Source organism: Macrosteles quadrilineatus, unplaced genomic scaffold (genome assembly GCF_028750875.1).
Source record: "Macrosteles quadrilineatus isolate MER2022 unplaced genomic scaffold, UCM_ALF_1.0 Scaffold_1__1_contigs__length_201487025, whole genome shotgun sequence".
Lineage (NCBI taxonomy): Eukaryota > Metazoa > Arthropoda > Insecta > Hemiptera > Cicadellidae > Macrosteles > Macrosteles quadrilineatus.
Window position 1 is genome coordinate 192,967,755 of NW_026542594.1, and position 19,280 is coordinate 192,987,034.

The 19,280-nt window shown below is 38.0% G+C and overlaps 1 protein-coding gene across 1 annotated transcript in view; it reads left to right on the forward strand.

Annotated features, from left to right (window-relative positions):
• Nucleotides 1-16,223, forward strand: part of LOC128992911 (sodium- and chloride-dependent GABA transporter ine-like) — a 45,603-nt gene extending 29,380 nt beyond the window's left edge. The window contains exons 2-12 of the mRNA XM_054416658.1: nt 3,021-3,211; nt 8,114-8,248; nt 8,522-8,735; nt 10,295-10,562; nt 11,235-11,330; nt 11,822-11,954; nt 12,369-12,481; nt 13,020-13,160; nt 13,650-13,850; nt 14,390-14,566; nt 15,192-16,223. Coding sequence (XP_054272633.1) covers nt 3,021-3,211; nt 8,114-8,248; nt 8,522-8,735; nt 10,295-10,562; nt 11,235-11,330; nt 11,822-11,954; nt 12,369-12,481; nt 13,020-13,160; nt 13,650-13,850; nt 14,390-14,566; nt 15,192-15,353 — 1,831 coding nt within the window. The 3' untranslated portion in view covers nt 15,354-16,223. The remainder of the gene's footprint in view (nt 1-3,020; nt 3,212-8,113; nt 8,249-8,521; nt 8,736-10,294; nt 10,563-11,234; nt 11,331-11,821; nt 11,955-12,368; nt 12,482-13,019; nt 13,161-13,649; nt 13,851-14,389; nt 14,567-15,191) is intronic.
• Nucleotides 16,224-19,280: the final 3,057 nt, after the last annotated feature.

Below are 19,280 nucleotides of genomic sequence, written 5' to 3' on the forward strand. Positions count from 1 at the left end.
ACCAAAGCCTAGGTTGCCGAGATTTGCAAGAATTTGGTAAATGACTAGTTCCACCAATCTCGCCGCGGGTTTGTTTTGGTGGCGAGTGACGTCATCTTATCATGTAACAGTCGCATGACTTCGCTCAGTCTCGACTCTGGCTGCTCTCAGTGAATTAATTACAATACTAAGAATCTGTGATCCAATACAGTTATTGCTTTCATGTGTGGATTCCACAAAAGATACTCCTCGGTAGTCAAGTGCTTGGTAAAGACAGGTGCAAGTAAAACTTGTAGAAGAAAGCGTGAAATAATTTTATTCGACTGTAAATACTAATAAAATAAGGTTTGTTTATGGTGTATACATTTTAGTTAGGTCAAATTACATCTTTTACGACCCCGATATGCCAGGGTATTTTGAGGCGAAGTTGATTAAACTTGAACTAAATGGGTGTTGAATGAACTAAATGATATCTTTGTTGCTGACTAAGATCAGCTGATACTAACAAGGTATTTGTTTATGGTGTACCTATACATTTTAGTTAGGTCATATTCGACTTTTATCGACCACGACATTCCAGGGTATTTTGAGGCGAAGGTGATTAAAATATGGGTGTTGAATGAATGAAATCATACCTTTGTTGCTAACGAAGATCAGCTTATTATTTGCCCAATCCCAAAATCGTTTATTTACATCCCACCGATCACGGACTGCAGGGTCCAGTTTCGAATTATTGATTTTGACATTCTTGAAGATCGATTCGGCAACTTTATAATTTACACAAATAAATACTGTTTGGTGTTTCCCTGGTTTAAAGCGAAAAGTTAACATGATGTATCCATACTTTTGCCTAACCCTGTATAAATGTCTACTACAGTCTGCATGATGTAACCTGTCTCCTGGTCCTCCATGGTACTCGCCCAAGCCTTAAGCCATTGGCCAGTCTACAGGTATATGGAGTGTCAGTAGACAGGTTCCGTCAGACAGACTATTCACTGGATGTGTAGCATACACCATAGTCAGCTGCAACTAGCTTTGCCAAGGTCTTTCCGGTTGAGCGATGGACCTTACAAACCATGGATGCCACCGAGCCTATGCGCTTTATCCTAACAACCATGTATATTGATACTATCCTTTTCTAAATCGGCACAAACAGTAAATATATCAATGCAAAAAGTTTTGAGAAGAAACTTTTTGACGTGTATAAATGTCGTGTCCAAGTAACATGTAAAATGGGTAACTTTTGGCCATTTGCATTCGATTTCATCGAGGAATTTGGCTGACAATTTGCAAGATCTTGTGGTATAAGGTAAAGAAGACTTTAAATACATAGATTACATTTAAAGTAAATTGAACACATTTAAATTACCCAGAATTACGGATCCCGGCTTTCCACCTTATAAAACTATATGTTCTAGTTTATAAACGAGGGGGAGCGAGCTGGCGTAGTGGTTAGAGCGCGGGACTTCAGTCCCTGAGGTCCGGGGTTCGATCCCCGCCAAGTCACCAATTGATTTTATCTAAGTGATAATGCCGCAACCCTTAGGTCTAGCCTGAAGTAATGTGAAAAACAATCCGAGGCTCGTGCCTAGCGACCTAGGACAAAAAAAATTATAAACGAACTCCGAGATATGAAGGATTTCTATGTAGTAGACTACAGTTACAGTATATTGGACTTCATCGTATCTTCCACTGCCTTAATTCCTTCAGATGAAAATGGGTTGATTCTTCTTACCCTTAGTGATACAACATTTATCTTGATTGCGGTCCCAGCCATTTAACGTTTAATAAGGTTGAGGTATTTTTTAGCAAAACGCCTTAAATTCACTCAACCATAATCGACTAGTTCTTCCCCCCAAGACCAGCCCTGACGATCGACTTGTACGTCGGAATCGCTTCGGAACCCCATCAAGGGTTCCTCATTACTGTCAACGGGTCTTTCAAAAGGAGGGACGCCCCAATCAAACTTCCATGCAAGTTAGGTTAGGTTGGTTTGGGTTTGGTTACGTCAGTTTACATCACCTTCACAGGGCATATTTCAGTGGGCTTAAATAGAATTTGAAAACATCTACCAGCACAGGCGAGAGGAGGATCAGATTTCTCAGGATGCCTTCTTTTACAGCCACTCTAGACCTCTTTACAATAGACCCTTACACCTCTAGCCTCTTTAGACCCACATCAAGTGATCTCTAAAGGCTAGTACTCACTAGGACACCCGGTCGCTTATCAACCGGCGATCTGGTTGACGAGCGACCAAATTGCACAAATATCGCCGTGTGTGTACGTGTCTGTCAATTTGGTTGACGGCGATTTGTAGGTTGCCAGGCAACTTTTTGGTTTTCGGACATGTATCGAAAACCTGGGGGTTTCCGATCAACCATTTTATCGCCAGGCAATCAGATTTCTCAAAAAACTAGAGTGTGTACGCTTCAGCGACCAAGTTGATCAACTAAAGACGGCTAGCGCATGCGCAGTACAACGAAAAATGAACTGACGAAACAAAACCATGCTAAAATCTCAATCTGACGTCCTTTTTTCTATGTGAGGTGTCACGGGTGTCACTGGTTGCTTAGTATGACGGAAACTGTCATCTGACATAAGTAAATAGTTCTTAAAATCTTGAGGATTTTAAGTCGAAAAGCTCGTAGGAGTGCCAATGTGGCTGGCTGTAACTATTTCTACTTTAAAGCCACCCTTTAACCCAAAATCTTCTAAACAATTTCTTTCTTCTTCTCTACTTCCCACAGTTTTTAATATAATCAAAACTTCGGGAGCTATTTCCTCTCCGTCGGGGGCATGGTGTTGTCATTGAGGTTCACACTTTGATAGGCTTAAGCGTGAACCAGAACAAAACAAATTGTCTATCCCCACCAAATTTTGATTGATTTCCAGCTTGGTTGAAAGTGCTAGGTATCCTAGTGTGTACCACCCAGCAATAAAACGTTCAATCATCAACTTAGTCGCTCGTCAACCAGGTCGCCGGTTGATAAGCGACCGGGTGTCCTAGTGAGTACTAGCCTTAACATCAGTCTCTGTTGCAGGTTGATCGACGACGACGACCTGTCGTCCTGCACCTCCTACACGGGGACGTTGAGCGACGCAGGCACACACTACCGTCCCCGCAGAGACCACTGGGCCAACAAGCTGCAGTTCATCCTCGCCTGCGTCGGCTACAGCGTCGGCCTAGGCAACCTGTGGCGCTTCCCCTACCTCTGCTTCAAGAGTGGAGGAGGTCAATATACTCTTGTTCATGTGTGTAACCACTCCACGACCGTACCATTGCAGATTAACTCGTGAATATACGTGGGCTAGACGCGACTGTAGGGATGAAGTTGGAAATTTGCGTGTTTGTTGTTGGCGTACAAGTACCCTAAAGTCTTTTCAAGAGGGTCGTTACTGTTAAATTTTGCCCTATGAAAATGGACGTAATGAAAGCGAACCTCGTCAAACCTAACGTAACTCAACCTATCCTAAGCGATCCTAACCTAACCTGACTCAACCTAACCTAAACGAACTTATTTCACGATGGAATTGACTCTCGATGGTCTGAATTATCGTATAGTGTACACTACCTTGTCACTGTCCAAATTAGTTTGCTAAGACTACAAAGGATCGTTTTGGACAGTAAAAAGGTAATTATAAATAAACCACTAAACGTTAAAATAACCTAAGCCTACCTAACTCAATCCAACCCAACCTGAATCAACCTAACCTAACCTAAACAAACCTAACTTAACTGAATCTGTGGTGACCTAATCCAACTTACACCGGACAAATTTTACTAGTGACAACCCTCTTGGAAATATCCTTTCAGCTGGTATTTTACCAATACAATTGAAGTTATAAATAGCCAAAACGAATGGTATGGTAAATTAAAAGAAACGGATGTCAAAGAAAGAAGGTCGACCTCTACATCAATCACTGATGAGGTTGCGAATTCCTTGATGACTCAAGCAGAGCCTAGGACAGTCTCGTTTGTGATCATTCACTAGAACTGAATACAGTTCATTCACCTGACACCTGGGGATATCTTGTGTGTGATGATCATTCATTAGGAGAAAATACAGGTTTTAGGTTTCACCTGGGACTGGATTGAAAGTATTGTAACAATTATACAAACACAACAGACTAGAGTGACTTCTCTATCGTAGTCTACTGTTTGATAACCATCGGTTAAAAAAAGCAAATTATTAATCAAAAAATCGATGGGTTAGGGGTTTTTAGCCAGGGGAGATACTTTACCCTCTGTAGACTTGAAACAAAATATTGATAAGCACAGAGTACTTTAAATCGTGTTTAATTTTGTTGGCAAATTCATGTACCACAGTATTGTTTAATTGGTAGCATTTTGATGGTCAGGGGAAATGCAAAACATTCTACATTAAATATATGATGCACATAAATTATGTTCGAGTTTTCTAGTCCAAATACTTTAATTCAAATTTAAGATAAACGAAAAAAACAAATGGTTGGGACTACGGCTTTGCAGAGCCTAAACAAAAACTCCGTGCGAATACGCTCATAAACACGAAAAACGTTTCCAACTCAATTTTAGTACACTTTTTGCAAAGAGCATTTATCGAGCAAAAACCTCAAGCCAGCGAAGCAGTAAAGTCATTAGCCACAAACACAAACACACCACAAGACTCATGGCCAGGGAACAGGTTTGTGGCGAGTCAATGACGTGTAAATTGCAGCCGAGCCTCTGAACAAAGGTGAAAAAACGGAGGAGAAAAAGACAACTTCTGAGAGCGAATGCTTCCTGTGTGGTTTAAATATTGTAAACCCAAACAGAGATGGAACTTGGAAACATAATTGTAATTTACCGAACGAACCTCGTATTACTCACATGGTGACATTATTGCCTAATGTGCTGGACAATCTATTGTGCTCCAACACCGCTTCCTGTCAATAAACAACCTTGTCAGATTACACCAGATTGTGTTCTATAAAATAACTGGTTTCGTCGAAAGTCCGGCTGTGAAAGGAACCTCGCTCAGGTGACTGCAAATTAGTATGTGATGTTTCAAACTTTGTAAACCGAAAGCAGAGTAAATTTATGGTGAATTTGTCTTACCCAAACTTAAAACAAGCCCAGAATTTTATGTTTCCTGATAGACATCTAGCGTAGTATAGTTAATTGTTTTCCTTTGGTAAAGATAATACCCTTGTAGGCACCAAAGTTGCAATCAAACAAATATTTCCTATTTCTCTTTTATTTGGTGAGCTTATAACGTTTAAGAGACAGTGGCAGTTCTAGGACCTTGCCAAAGGGGGGAGGAGATATTTTTAGAGCCGTTTGGTGACTTTAAAATCCATTTCTGACGCCTAAAACTATGTCCAAAAACCTACGTTACGTTTTTATGACAAAACGTATGTTTAAATTTATATTTACATGGTCCAATGGGGAGGCTTTAGATGAACTCTTGGGTTTACTTTCTTATCTTATGATTATAGGTTCTCAGAGATTACCAGTTCAATTGCGTTACATCCACGATTCTTTAAGATTTTAGACTATGCAGTATCCCCCTAATCTATTCTTGGTATGAGAAGTAATCTTATTACTCTAACGACACCACAGTAGTTTGTATGCGTGTTATGCCGTGTGTAGGTGAGATTGTCGTACGCGTGACTGTTAGCAGGACATGAGCCAAGGTGTAATGGCCAGAAACACTTATTCCATTGACAGGAGGATGCACCACTTGTCAGCTGCGAGGCGTATATCCCTCAGAACACTTGCTTTGCATGGCGCCTGCCAATGAGAAGTGAGCAAGTAGAAATTACCACACGAAAGACGACGCTCAGGACAGTTAGGTTTGGTCAGTTTGATTGTTGAAGATGGTGTATAAGAGTCCAATTTACTGTTCGAGATTTGAAGAAACACTTTTGTGGATTTTCTTTAACCATATCTGAAGTTAGTTTTTCATGTCCAACACTCGATGCCCTTGTTGACCTAACGGCTAAATGGTCTACTCTTCTTTAGGCATTTTTTAAAGAGAGAAAGAGTGCAAATTACTTGCGATGATTCCAATAGATCGTTGGGTCTATTGTTTTTAAACGTCCGTCCACAACTTAACACATATTTTATGTCAGCACACGGGAGAGGAAGGAAAATGTTTGTACGTGCAGAGGGGGGCCAGCCTGTAGTGTGAGATTCCTGAATTCATTAGATTGCCTACTAAAAAAACCGCTCTACTCTGTTGGACATATAGGGTTTTTGTCACATTTCTTTAGGTTAGGTCAACATGAACCTAAGCACGGAGGGCACGCACAGTTTCTGGCATTCAGTTGTGTTATAACCTAGTCCACAATCCGGTCAAGGTCGAGCTTATTGGCAAAGAATACCCTGGACGAACTTTGACACACAGGTCCAAATGTCCTCACCCACTTCATCTCATCGAGATGACCGTGTCCATTGACAGCAGTCGTACAAGGTGTTGAGCCTTCGGGCAACACAAATGTATACAGAGGAAGAAATTGTGTCCCGCGTCGGCAGAAGCGCCCGGGTGACACGACCTTGCGGATCCTGAGAGCTCCGTTAGGTTAGGTTAGGTAAGGTTAAGGTTAGGTTAGGTTAGGTTAGGCTCCCTGTTAGTGTTACCTTTTATGACAAGCTGGGGAAAGCTGCAGTCCTATCCTAACCCGGGAAATCACACAGGATGATTTCAGCACACTTAAACGCGCAAAAATATAACGTCCCGGCCAGAGATGAGACGACATCTTTGAAGCTTACCGGTACCTAGTTTTTTTGCTGTCGAGGGTCAGTGATTTTTCGATCTTCATAGAAAACAAAAAGAACGAGCCTTTTTAGGCAAGAATAAGGAGCACTTCGTTGAAGGATTCCTCTATTTAAAATCGTACGATATTTTTTCTATGGATGGGACAACTAGTTGAATGTGACCTTAAAAGTGTCCATAACGCAAATAAACACACATGATGTTGATATAAGGTAGTAGGCATCTGATTTATTACCTTCTAAATGAAAATAAACCTGAATACATCTGAATGTATAATGAATAATAAAGACACATAATTTGTCGTAAGCGGTCAATAAATTGTCAACCACAGGTGGTGAAGTAGTCTACAATCAGCGCATATTTAAATGTGTAATGACCAGGTAGGCGCTGGCAAACCTCAAGTCAACAATCACTGCCACCAGCTGATCATTATCATTTCTAACAGCTGGCGGTCTGTGAAATCAGCTGGTCAGGTGGGAAGAATTTTAAACTCAATGCAAACATAAGCACACACCATTACTTGGGGTAATTGGTTGAAAATTGTCTTAAACTTGTAATCTAGGAATATCTGCATTGTTTTTAATATTAATTTGGTGTTTCACACTCTTTTGATGTATTGGTGTTATTAAGCTGCATCTTTTTAAATGCAAATTTAAATTGAGAAAACCTTTTTAGTGGACTGTCATAAATTATCTATACCATTTTTCCCAATAACTGTAATTAGCCAGCTTCCAAATGAGAAAAATCACGAATATAGCTTATTTTTGTATGTAGGTATTCTTTAAAATATTTGTGTATGTATTTGTAAATAATTGATTAAAAAGGAAATCCATACAATGGAAAATTACACTTATTAAGTAGTTTAGGGCCTAAAGTTTTTTTTTTACTTAAATAAATATTAGTATTTATTTACCTTAGAATACCCATTGTGTAGTAATAGAGATAGAGATAGATGAGAATACCCCAGAAATTTTTTCATTACTATATTATGTTTCATGGTAACTGCTACATATTAACCCTATTGTATGATTCATCACTAGTAAACATTTTAAGTGAACAATAATAACATAAATTAAAAAATATTTACAGGAGGAAAACAAAAAAACTGTACATGATTAGCTCTAATGTGCATACAGACATTTTTTGTTCCGGCCCGCGGAGATATAAGACATATCTTTTTCTTTATTCATAACACATTTACTTGTTGACTGACATGTGTTTGGGTTTAAGGTTAAAATTATACCTTTGAACAAATCTTATGAGAGGATGTGCCATAAAATGAGGCAGTTGCTTCGAAACCTTTATTAACGTCAATTTAAAATTATATTGTAAGGTACGTTAATATTTCAGCCTGATAAAATTTTAAGAAAATATTTTCACTATCCATGTTTTTGCAGGTGTGTTCCTGGTGCCATATTTCCTGGTGCTATTATTATGTGGCGTACCTCTGCTGTACATGGAGTTAGCTGTGGGACAATTTACCCGACGAGGTCCCATTGGTGCTCTTTCACAGCTCTGTCCAATGTTCAAAGGTAAAAATTTTGTTTTTTGTGTAGCCTAATTGAGGGGAGAAATGTAATATTGCTAGTAGGGTAGAACCTCGATAGCAAGTCTCCAGTGGGATTTGGACTCCTTATCGAGGTTTGCAACAACATGTGATTAAGGTTAATATAAAATCCAGGGTTTTGAAAACTTTTAAAATACACTAACACACCTAGGTCGCGCTACTGACTAAAAGTAATAATAATAAATAATTGATACAAATGTTATCTACTTGGCATAAACTTTTTCCCTAATGTTGACAGGGGCGGGACTTAGTAGTGTGGTGGTTTCTTTCTTCATGTCCACCTACTACAGCGTCATCATCGCCTATTTCCTATACTACTTCTTCACCGCATTCCGTGCCAACGCGCCATGGACCGACTGTGGTAACCGGTGGAACACTCCTCAATGTTGGCAGCCCTCGCTCAACACTACGCGGCCAAACTTCTCTCAATCTCCTTCAGAGGAGTTTTACGAGTAAGTTGGCACCAAAATCTGTTATTTTTGTTTTCAAGCAGTGACTTTTTGATACTTGGATACTTAAGTGGACATCCTATCTGTTTTGACCAGCAGACCAGCTATATCATATTTTTCACTAAGCCACTCAAAGAGTTCGCTACTGTCTAAAATTCTTTTTTCTCCCTTAGTTTATGTTATATAACAGATGCTTTACCTTACAATAAGTCATACTATCACTTTGACTTTTGGTTAAAAAGTTTGTGTATTCAACAAAATCAATAAATTACGTCAGGGCCATCAAGGTGCTCTTTCTGTCTGTACTAGGAAGTGCGCGACCAGCCCAATCTTAACATCGTCAGACGAAAAAGTTCCTTAGAATTTTGGACCGCACTCATATTTTTAACTTAACTCTGGAAAAACTTCACTAGAACCAATGTGACAAAACTTCATTTAGAAAAAACACCACATAAGTCTCAGAGATAAATATAGCTACTGCAAGCAAGTAAGAATGCAAGAGTCAGAGGTGTGTTGAATAAATTATGTACAGGATGCAATTGTCTTGGCTGTTTATGAAGAAATGCAGACAATAAATAGCTTCCTGTCAAACGAAGGTGTTTAACACGGTGCATTCAATGCTAATTACCACTCCCATTTGAAATTTATACTTCATAATCAGCTGTTTCTTAAGTGGTTAGTAAAAACAACAGATCGACAGTAATTGAAGTTAATTGAGATTTATGGGTTAATTGATTGAATGTTTTTCAACTTAGAGTTCTAAATCAAGTCAGTTTTTTGCTCGCGATATACACCCAAACAGGTGATGCTTAGTTTGGATTGTGATCTTCATTTTAACCAATGGATTGAAGAGGGGGCAAGCAAAATAGTTCCTGAAATCCCTGAAACTGTGTTCAATTTCATCCACGGATTTGGATCTCAATTAGAATGAACAGTTAGTAGTTCATAGCTAGTCCTATTTACACAAAAATCTTCCAATTTTTTCACAATTTAGTAGCACCCCTTTTGTTAAGATTTTTTCCAATTTTCAAATTCCCTTCAACATTGCGCTATAGTTTGCGTACTGCATCCATTGTTGGATAATGAAACAGCTGGTCTTAGTCAGTAAAAAAGCTACACAAGACATCTCACTCCAGTCTACAAGTACAATAAATTATCCTTCACTTACAGAGGTTAAAAGACGCACCTTAGGTTATGTAATGTAATTGATACGTCTCAACTTAGATAGACGCGTACAGTGCATTCAAACAGCCGTGGCACCTGACGGATTAGGAGACCCCATGGAAACCCTTGGGGTCTCCTAATCCCTCAGTTGCCACGGCTGTTTGAACGCACTGTAGGGATTTTAAAAATCTTTTTAGGCTTTGCTATTGAGATCCCACAGTAATATTCTTAATCCTGTTCGTTTTTTAGTCCTTCTCTATTTCCTTCACAAAATTCCTCTCCAGCCTTAACACATTTTCCTATTGCCATCCAATCATAAGATTTAAAATACAGTATTCAGGTTATTTTCTCCATGCTTCCACCTTCTATTTGTGTACAACCCCTTTGTTTGATCACAGTCGGAAGGTGCTGCAGCTGTCGGCAGGTATAGACAAGCCAGGCACAGTTCGCTGGGAGATCGCAGCTTGCCTGTTCCTGGTCTGGGTGATTGTCTACTTCGCTCTGTGGAAATCCGTCCGTTCGACCGGCCGAGTGTTGTACGTAACGACTACGTTACCGTTCGTTCTGGTGCTGGCGTTCCTCGGCAGATCCCTCACACTAGAGGGCGCTGATTACGGACTCCAATACTTCTTCAAGCCTAACTGGATTCTTCTTTTAGATGCTAAGGTGGGGTGTTAAAATTTTTTATGATGAGAAAATTTGTTTTGCAACTGTTAGTACCACCTCAGGGAATTGATTCAGTAGTGTATATAGCTTCAATGCAACCTCCAACCTGAATGGAGGATTATAATTATTTTGTAAGTCACAGTTTAACTGGCTGTAAATTTTCCAGGTGGTTAAGGCCAGTGGTGTAGTGGAGTGGTTCTTACTGTTTTTTCAATAGTCCTATATATTAATCCTAATTGTAAGTAATTGTTTAGACGATGATGAGCGTTTCCACACAGGACATTTTAGGACCACACCACTGGTTAAGGCATACAAGGGCCAATCCTTTGGCCAACTAAACTAGTGGACAAGCACAACCACATATTTTTTTATTGTTTAAGATTTTTTAGAAATATAAAATATTTTTGGTTTTCCTCCCCCTATGATGGTGGGAAGGGGGTTGTTCTATACACCTCTGAAGGTTGCTAGCTCACAATAATCAATGTTGCATTAACACGTTGGGTGCTGATGACGGGAATTCCCGCAATTGCTTAACATTGAAATAAATGCAACTTTTATGTTCAAACATGTCGACAGCACGAATAGTGTTAATATTGAAGAGCTGGTAATCCCATTTTATTATTGTTTGGAATCTTAGTAAATATATGTTTTTAAAACTATCTCCTTGTTCAGGTCTGGGTGAATGCAGTGGCACAAAACTTCAATTCCATCGGGATCTCGTTTGGTTCCGTCATCTCGTTTGCAAGTTACAACAGATACAACAACACGGTAAAATTCAAATTTTATACTTCATTTATGCTTTCCTTAATCTTTATGCCAGTCACTTTGATTACTACAAGAGTAGACTTTTCAAAATCCTATTGTAGAATGTGAAGCCTATTGTGATTTATTTCTGTCAGGTTATGTTGACTGGGTTTCTCTTGTGTTATCGTAAATTCTATAGTTTCTAGTTTACTACAACAGCTCCAAATAAGGAGTCAGGTACCAACAGGGTTTTGGTCCATGCAAGACCACCTCAAAAGAAAAATTCAGTTTCCAATAATACATTCACAACAGTGGTTGTCGACTTCAAAAACGATTCTTCCTGAGAAAGATAATTTTTAAATGGGTTGCTGAGAAGTAGCAATATTATTTTACTCATTAAAAAGTGTCTCTTGGCATCTGACGTCATGTGGAACGGGAAATGGTTTTTAACCAGCTCAAAAAAATACCACATTGAGTGTTTAAACAACCATCACATTATTTAAAACTTGTTGCAGATACTGGTGGATACAGTGGCAGTGTCGTTGATAAATGCAGTAACAAGTCTCATTGTGGGAATCTTCGCCTTCGCCACTCTCGGCAACATTGCACGAGAACACGACACGGATATCGAGCACGTCATCACAGATGGTGGGTATTGAAAACGCGGTTTAATTTAATTTAACTTTTAATGTGAAACCTTGTTTCCAAACTATATTTATGATGATTGTTGAATATTCAATTACACTTTCTGTGTTGCAATGTTGTAGGGCAAATGTTTTAATACGTCCAAATTAAACTTTTCCAGAAGGTATTTGTTATCGGAGCAGCGCAATGTCACCTGTTTGTTTTGTACAGCCCTTATTCTTGATGAAGCCTCACACAACTATGGACTGACATACCACACATGTCTGTACAATAATGGTTTTGGAATCCCCACTAATTCTAGCACAGTGACTAAACGGAGGTTACTTTGTGAACGGCCCTCGTATAATCCGACTGCAACATTATTATTCGTAACCACTATTAAGCTGACTTTTTTCACAATCACAATGTTTTCAATAGGTCCAGGATTGGTGTTCGTGCTGTATCCACAAGCCATGGCCAGAATGCCTTTCTCCAGTTTCTGGGCTGTTCTGTTCTTCTTTATGCTGCTCTGCCTTGGATTAAACAGCCAGGTAAGACTTCTGTCTCTGAAACATTATTTCATCAGCCATTCTGAATCGTTAACAAAAATGCGTCAGTTCACTCCTGCAAACAATTAGTTAGGACACACTTATTGATGTTGCAGAAAACTGTTACTTAGCAGATTGTTAGCAGTGGAGCTGTTGCAGTTTAGTAACGTATACTTTAAGTGTAGTAAATGGTTGTCATTTGAATCTTTCCAATAGTCAATGTTTGAATGTAAAGTTTTCTGTTGCATACCCTTGAGTTTATTAGCACACATATATGTTTCATGCGAATCTCAAAATCTGATTATGAAAAACGATAAATAGTCCTACTGACGGTAAGCCATAGCCTAAAAAATCATATGCACGTAGTCCAGGGGCTATCAAAATGAATATTAGTATTATTGCCCAGTAAAATGATCAAAATGAAAATCATATTGATTCTGAATCTGATTTCAGTAGATTTACACTTGCAAAAGGTATAATTTTACTGCCTTTCAATGAGAGCAAAGAAATACTATATAACAAAATATATATTTTATTCCAGTTTGCCATTGTGGAGGTGGTGGTGACGTCCTTACAAGACGGCTTCCCTAACTGGATCAAACGCAAGCTGGTTTGTCATGAGATCTTGGTGCTCGCCGTTTGTTTTGTGTCCTTTCTTCTAGGACTTCCCAACATTACACAGGTTAGCAATGAACTGTCGTTAAAACACACTAACGATTTGCCATTAGTGCTCGCTTTGTAATCAAAAGGTCGCCACTTGGATTCTGAGAATAGTGAGTAATTTTTTGAAGGGTCAAAACTAGACCCAGCTGTCCTTGAACATTGGGCATAAATGACCATGGCTATGAAACAGCTGATTTTAGTCAGTAACATACAAAGATCATCTCAATCCATTCTACACTCACCCCATTCATATTCAGCTGAAATACACATCAATGTGTGTCTCGCGTCTCGCTGTCTTCACCGATTGATCCTTTTTTATGTAACAAAAGTTGATACATCAATCAACATATTGAAAAGATTTTCAATTTAGTTGAATTTCCTCGTTTTATCTCATATGTATTTTATGTAGAAACTTCTCACCAACTGATTAATGTTGATTGTTTAATCAATATTGTCACCTTGTGTTTTGGTATTGTGAAAATCTAATCCAACCAATTTTCCGTTGCAGGGAGGCATTTACTTCTTCCAACTAATGGACCATTACGTGGTGACGACCGCTGTGGTCTATATCGCCATGTTCGAGGTGATCGCAGTGTGTTGGCTGTACGGAACTGATCGCTTGTCTCGGGTCATACAGCACATGACCAACCAGCAGCCCTCGTTGTATTTCCGATTCTGCTGGACCGTAGCGGCCCCTCTGCTCATTCTGGTCAGTTACAATCTGTACTTGTCTAATTTTATGAAATTACTGACTGACTCAGGTATGGAAAATCTAGAACACTTCTAGATTTACCTGTCTTGAGATTTTGCACGGGTTGGTCTTGGGCTCAAAACGTCAAAACCTCCAAAAAACTCACATATTTATTCCTCTCAAAATATTTAAATTTCCTCTTCAATGTTACTCTTCACGAGGAATAACATTGTAAATGAATAATTTTTGTATGTTGAGTTAAACCACCTTGGAGCATGCTAGAAACAATTATTATTTATTAATCATGCTAGAATGTAGTAAATGACTTGAATTTAATTGGGAAAATATTCAAAATTGGCGAATCTTTAAGGCACAGAATACTGTACTTTTTTCCTACGAGCCCTAGCTAAAAACCAACCCCCTGTAGATAACGGACTGTTTACACATACTGTTTTTGGCGCGTTTAAAGCCATTGGCATTTTATAACATTCTTTGGAAGGGTATTTCAAACCCAGGTCTTGTCTACTATCTGTTACACGAGGTGTTTTGTTATACAGTGTGTGCTCATCTTCAGTATAGTAGACTACGAGCCACCCACATACAACAACGGCAACTACAGATACCCGTGGTGGGCCGAGCTACTAGGTTGGTGTGTGGCCGGTACATGCCTACTATGTATACCTATCACAGCTGTATACGTACTGTCCAGGGTTCAGGGCGACACTATAGGAAAAGTAAGTTTACTCATTTAAATTCTCACAATAATTCGAGTACATTAAATCAATCAAATTGTACTCATATACTTGATTGTGTGATTTTACAACTAGTTAACCAGTACAATCTATTTATGGGAGGGAATTTGTATAGAGAATTTAGATCATCCACAATAGTTTTTTTTCCAAGACGCCAGGATCTAGCCCGAGATCGTTTTTCACATTACTTCAGGCTAGACCTAGAGGTGGCGGCATTATCACTTTTACAAAATCCATTGGTGATTTGGATTTGGAGGGATTTGTGCTCTACTACTAGACCAACTTTCTCCCCAAACCAAAGAGGTTAACCAGTGGTTGGATTTTAAAGGCTAAGTCAGCTCAAAGAGAAGAACCACAGTTGTTTTTTGCTGCCCCAAAATCTACAACAGTATTCCCAAAATCTATTTCTTAAAATTTAAGGTTTTGGCTAACCCGGACTGCTGGTTAACAGATTGTGGTCTAAAGGGGCTTTTACTATATGTTAATAGCTTTACATCAACACTTGAAAGCACATGTTAACGATAACATCAACAAAATCATAAAGAATGGAATTACCGAGATATCGGTACTAACTGAATGTTTCTAACGTATTAGTTTTGTTTTACAGAAGCTAATAGCAGCCATGACACCCCGATGCGACGACCTTAGTGAAGCCAACAGCATCGAAGAGTTGGGAAACGAACTAAAAGAAGTGAAAAGTATAGAACCACACGCTCACTCCCCGCTACAACCCAAAACTCAGCCGAGAATAGAAATCATGAAGAAATAGTCATCAGCACATGTATATGTTTGTTTATGTAGATAGTCACAAACTTTAAACTTGAAAAAAACTCATTTGTTGTCAAAGTATCGTCATCACAAGTAGTTTTTAAGACTAGACCGAGTAGTAGGGAGCAAATAGGATTTAGTTGTTTTATATGATAATAGTTGAATACAAGTCGTAATATTAATGTAAGTTACAAAAATAAGTAATATTTGTGTAGTTTACAAATTTGAAATTCCAAAATGTGTGCGTGTACATTTTGGTGTTCCAAACGTTGAAAATTTTATATTTTAAACTAGCAAAAAGATATTAGATTATTTAAATAGCTGCTGTCCAGATTAGGTTATTGGCTTCTAACATTGAGATTGATAAAAGCTTTACAAATACTCCTTAAGAGTATTAAAATAAAATTTTAATTTTGTAAGGAATTGATGCAGTTAAGAGATAATTTGTTAAGGCAATACAACATAAATATTTTATTAAGAACATCAATAATGCATAACGCATCTTGAATAGTCTAATTTCAAGTTTTCTATAAAAGTCATAATTTTCTCAATTTGTGTGGGATGTTAAATTACAAACGCTTTTGTCTTTTAATCTATCTAAGAAAAAGTATAAAAGAAATATAGCCCTTTTCGACAAATGTACTGATTGCTTATCTTATCTTATCTTATCTGACAGGGGCAGGTCGAGACCTTAAAGCACTTCATCCGAAATCGAATTATTGCGCACCCCAGATACTTAATTGCTTTCTTGTTGACCTACAAGTTGAGGCGCCCAATGAATGCCTGTAGCTTCCCAATTAGTTCATCCTCAGGAAGAAATCTACCTCTAGCCATATTTCCAAGAGTTATCAATCTAGCGTCAGAGAGCTCAATACAATCAAAGAGTAAGTGATCAGCTGTCTCTTCTGACCTATCACAGTACCTACAGATCGGTTCACCATCATATAAGCCCATCCGTTGTAGATGTTTCCTGAATCTTCCATGACCAGTTATCAGTTCAACAATTAATTTAATTCTTCGTCTGTCTAGTCTCAAGAGGTCACAGGCAACCTTTTTGGAAGGCCTAAACAGAGTAAGCTTGCTGACCCTAAGAAGGGGAACATCGACCCAGCGTTTGCGATGCTTTTCCTTGGCCCATGACGCAATCGCAGAACATACACTGTTTCGTGAGATGCCACAGAAGGGTTGCGGGCCTAACAATGATGTCGCAGAGGCAGTATTTGCCAATCTGTCTGCAGCTTCATTTCCTTCAATGCCTGAGTGTCCTGGTACCCAGCAAAGCGTAAGGTCATTTCTCCTACCCAACTCAGACACAGAAGCAAGACAATCCCACACGAGCCTGGAGTTGAATTCGTAAGAGTTTAATGCTTTTAAGGTCGCTTGACTATCAGTAAAGATATTGATTGTTTTGTCTCTGATATCTTTGTTAAGATGTTCTTGAGCACAAACTAGAATGGCAGTGACCTCCGCTTGAAAGACAGTTGGGTACACCCCCATTGGAAGACAAATACCAGTGCCTCCATTCATCCAATGCACACCTGCTCCAGTGCCCCCATTTTTGATCTTAGAACCATCAGTATAGCATTCTAAGTCACCTGTGGGTATGGGTCCTTTTCCGCCAGACCAATCCTTCCTATCTGGTATTAGTACTTTGAAAGGCTTTCCAAAGGAGTATTTTTTGGACATGTGATCTGAAGGTAAGTCCAATTCATCATTATGTACCACCTGAACAATTTTAGAGTGCCCTTTATTGTTCCCTGAGGCTATCCATAAGTTTTCGCATCTAAGGCGTTGGGCTGTTTTACTTGCTACCACCTTAATATAAATGTCAATAGGTAGCATGTCAAGCAGACAGTCAAGTGCCGCTCCAGGACAGCTACTTACTGCCCCAGTTATCATAATAAGAGCAAGCCTCTGAACTCCTGCTAAAGCTTTGACAGCTATAGTTGATTCCATCTTTGGCCACCACACAAGCGAACCATATGTAAGGGCGGGTCGAACAACAGATACATACAGCCAGTGCATAAGTTTAGGCTGTAACCCCCATGTGCCACTTACCATCCGCCTGCATGCCATAAGGGACCATTTGCCACGCTCAATGACTTTTTGAAGGTGTGGTCCCCAGTGAAGTGATCTGTCCAAAATTACACCAAGATACTTCACCTGATTCTGCAGCTCTATTACAGTACCCTGCAGTCTTAGTGGGCCGATCCCGTCCAGTTTCCTCCTTCTTGTGAAGGGTACCATTACAACTTTCCTGGGATTTATAGAGAGCCCAACATCCTGGTACTGATTGCTTTGCTTATGATAATAACTTCTGGTAAAAATTTAATAGATCGAGTCAATTAGAGTGGTTTTTAGGGAGGGTAGTGTGAGAGATTGAACATTTTTCCCCTAGTATATCTAAGCGTTTTTAATTTTTATATAATTTAATGGAAATTTTTTTAGATGACTTTTGTTCTGTTGTGTATATTTCATCCGCACAAATTTTATACTTGGGCGTTATGGAGGTGTGGGTTAGTTAGTAATGACTAAAACTACCTAAAAATATTACATTTGATATGATCATCTAAGTAAAAACTAATATAAAACAAACCAATCCTGTTTGCTTCAAAAATGTTTAAGTGCCTTAAATTTATTTTTTAAGCAAGCATAACCTAGTTTATCATTTAAAAAAAACATGCATCACAACAAGTGTGTATGTGCAATATGCTTTTGCAATGATTGAGTGTAAATTAAAATTTGTAATAATTTATTATGTACGAATGAATAAGTTAAAAAGCTGTGATAAGTTATGAAATCAAAACTATGTATTATAAATGCACATTCCATTTGTACAAATTATATTAAGCAATGTTCATACAATTTATGTTTTACTAACCAAACTGCTCAATTTTGTTGTGCTATACGTGACCCAAATTGTACATTTTAGTAATTTGTTAACTAAAAAATATAACACTGTAGCCTAAAGTATAATGAGAAATTAACTTTAACTTATCTCAAGTTAATTTAAATCAGTTTGCACAAATTTATTAATGATATCAATGTTGCATAGAGCGTTTCCTTAAGTGGCAATTTTTAAAAGGTTTTTTAGAACTAAAGCGATTTTAGTCTGTTCACACATGAATCATAGCCTACTTCTAAAAAAATTTAAAAAAAATCAATAAAAAATGTCTGAATGACTATATTTAAAAAAAAACACCTGCTCTGCTAATTTGTATACAATATAAACATCCTTTCCTATTTTTTTACTTTGACAATTTACCACATTAAAGTTAAAAATGTAAGAATGCTCAAAAATTAAATTTGAAGATCAAATTAAACAGCTATTTGCTATTAAAATTGAGGTATAATAGTTATTTTTTTTAAGCACAAAACAAACCAATGAAATAATTTAAATTTGAAAAAAAAATGTCTAAGCCACAGCAGATGAAACTTGTATTAATGGCCATGAAAAAAAAAACAGCTATTCAAATAGCAACTTTAATAATACTCATTTTTTTACTGACATACTGTTCAGTAATTTAATCATGTTTTATTTAGTTAAGTAAGAAAAATGATTTGTCATACACTTGTTAGGTACAACATATAAGTTGCTTTTTAGGAGCTACGGTATATGTAAACAAAAATCCACAATATATATTATCTGATACACTATCATATTCCAAATTAAAACATTGTTTACTACTTTAAACGCCCTTTTCATTCTAATACGTTTTTACCCAACTATAAACTTAAATACCCATAAATGAACAAAATAAAGTGTTCAAATATACTTTTTTTATTAAAAATATCCTCTGAAACTTAACATTCCACGGCATTCCATTCTAGAGGAATAACATTTATCGACAATAATGTGTAACGTTACAAACAGAAACAGGTGCTCTTAGTATAATTAGGATCCAATTTGAGGGATTTCTCAATGGAA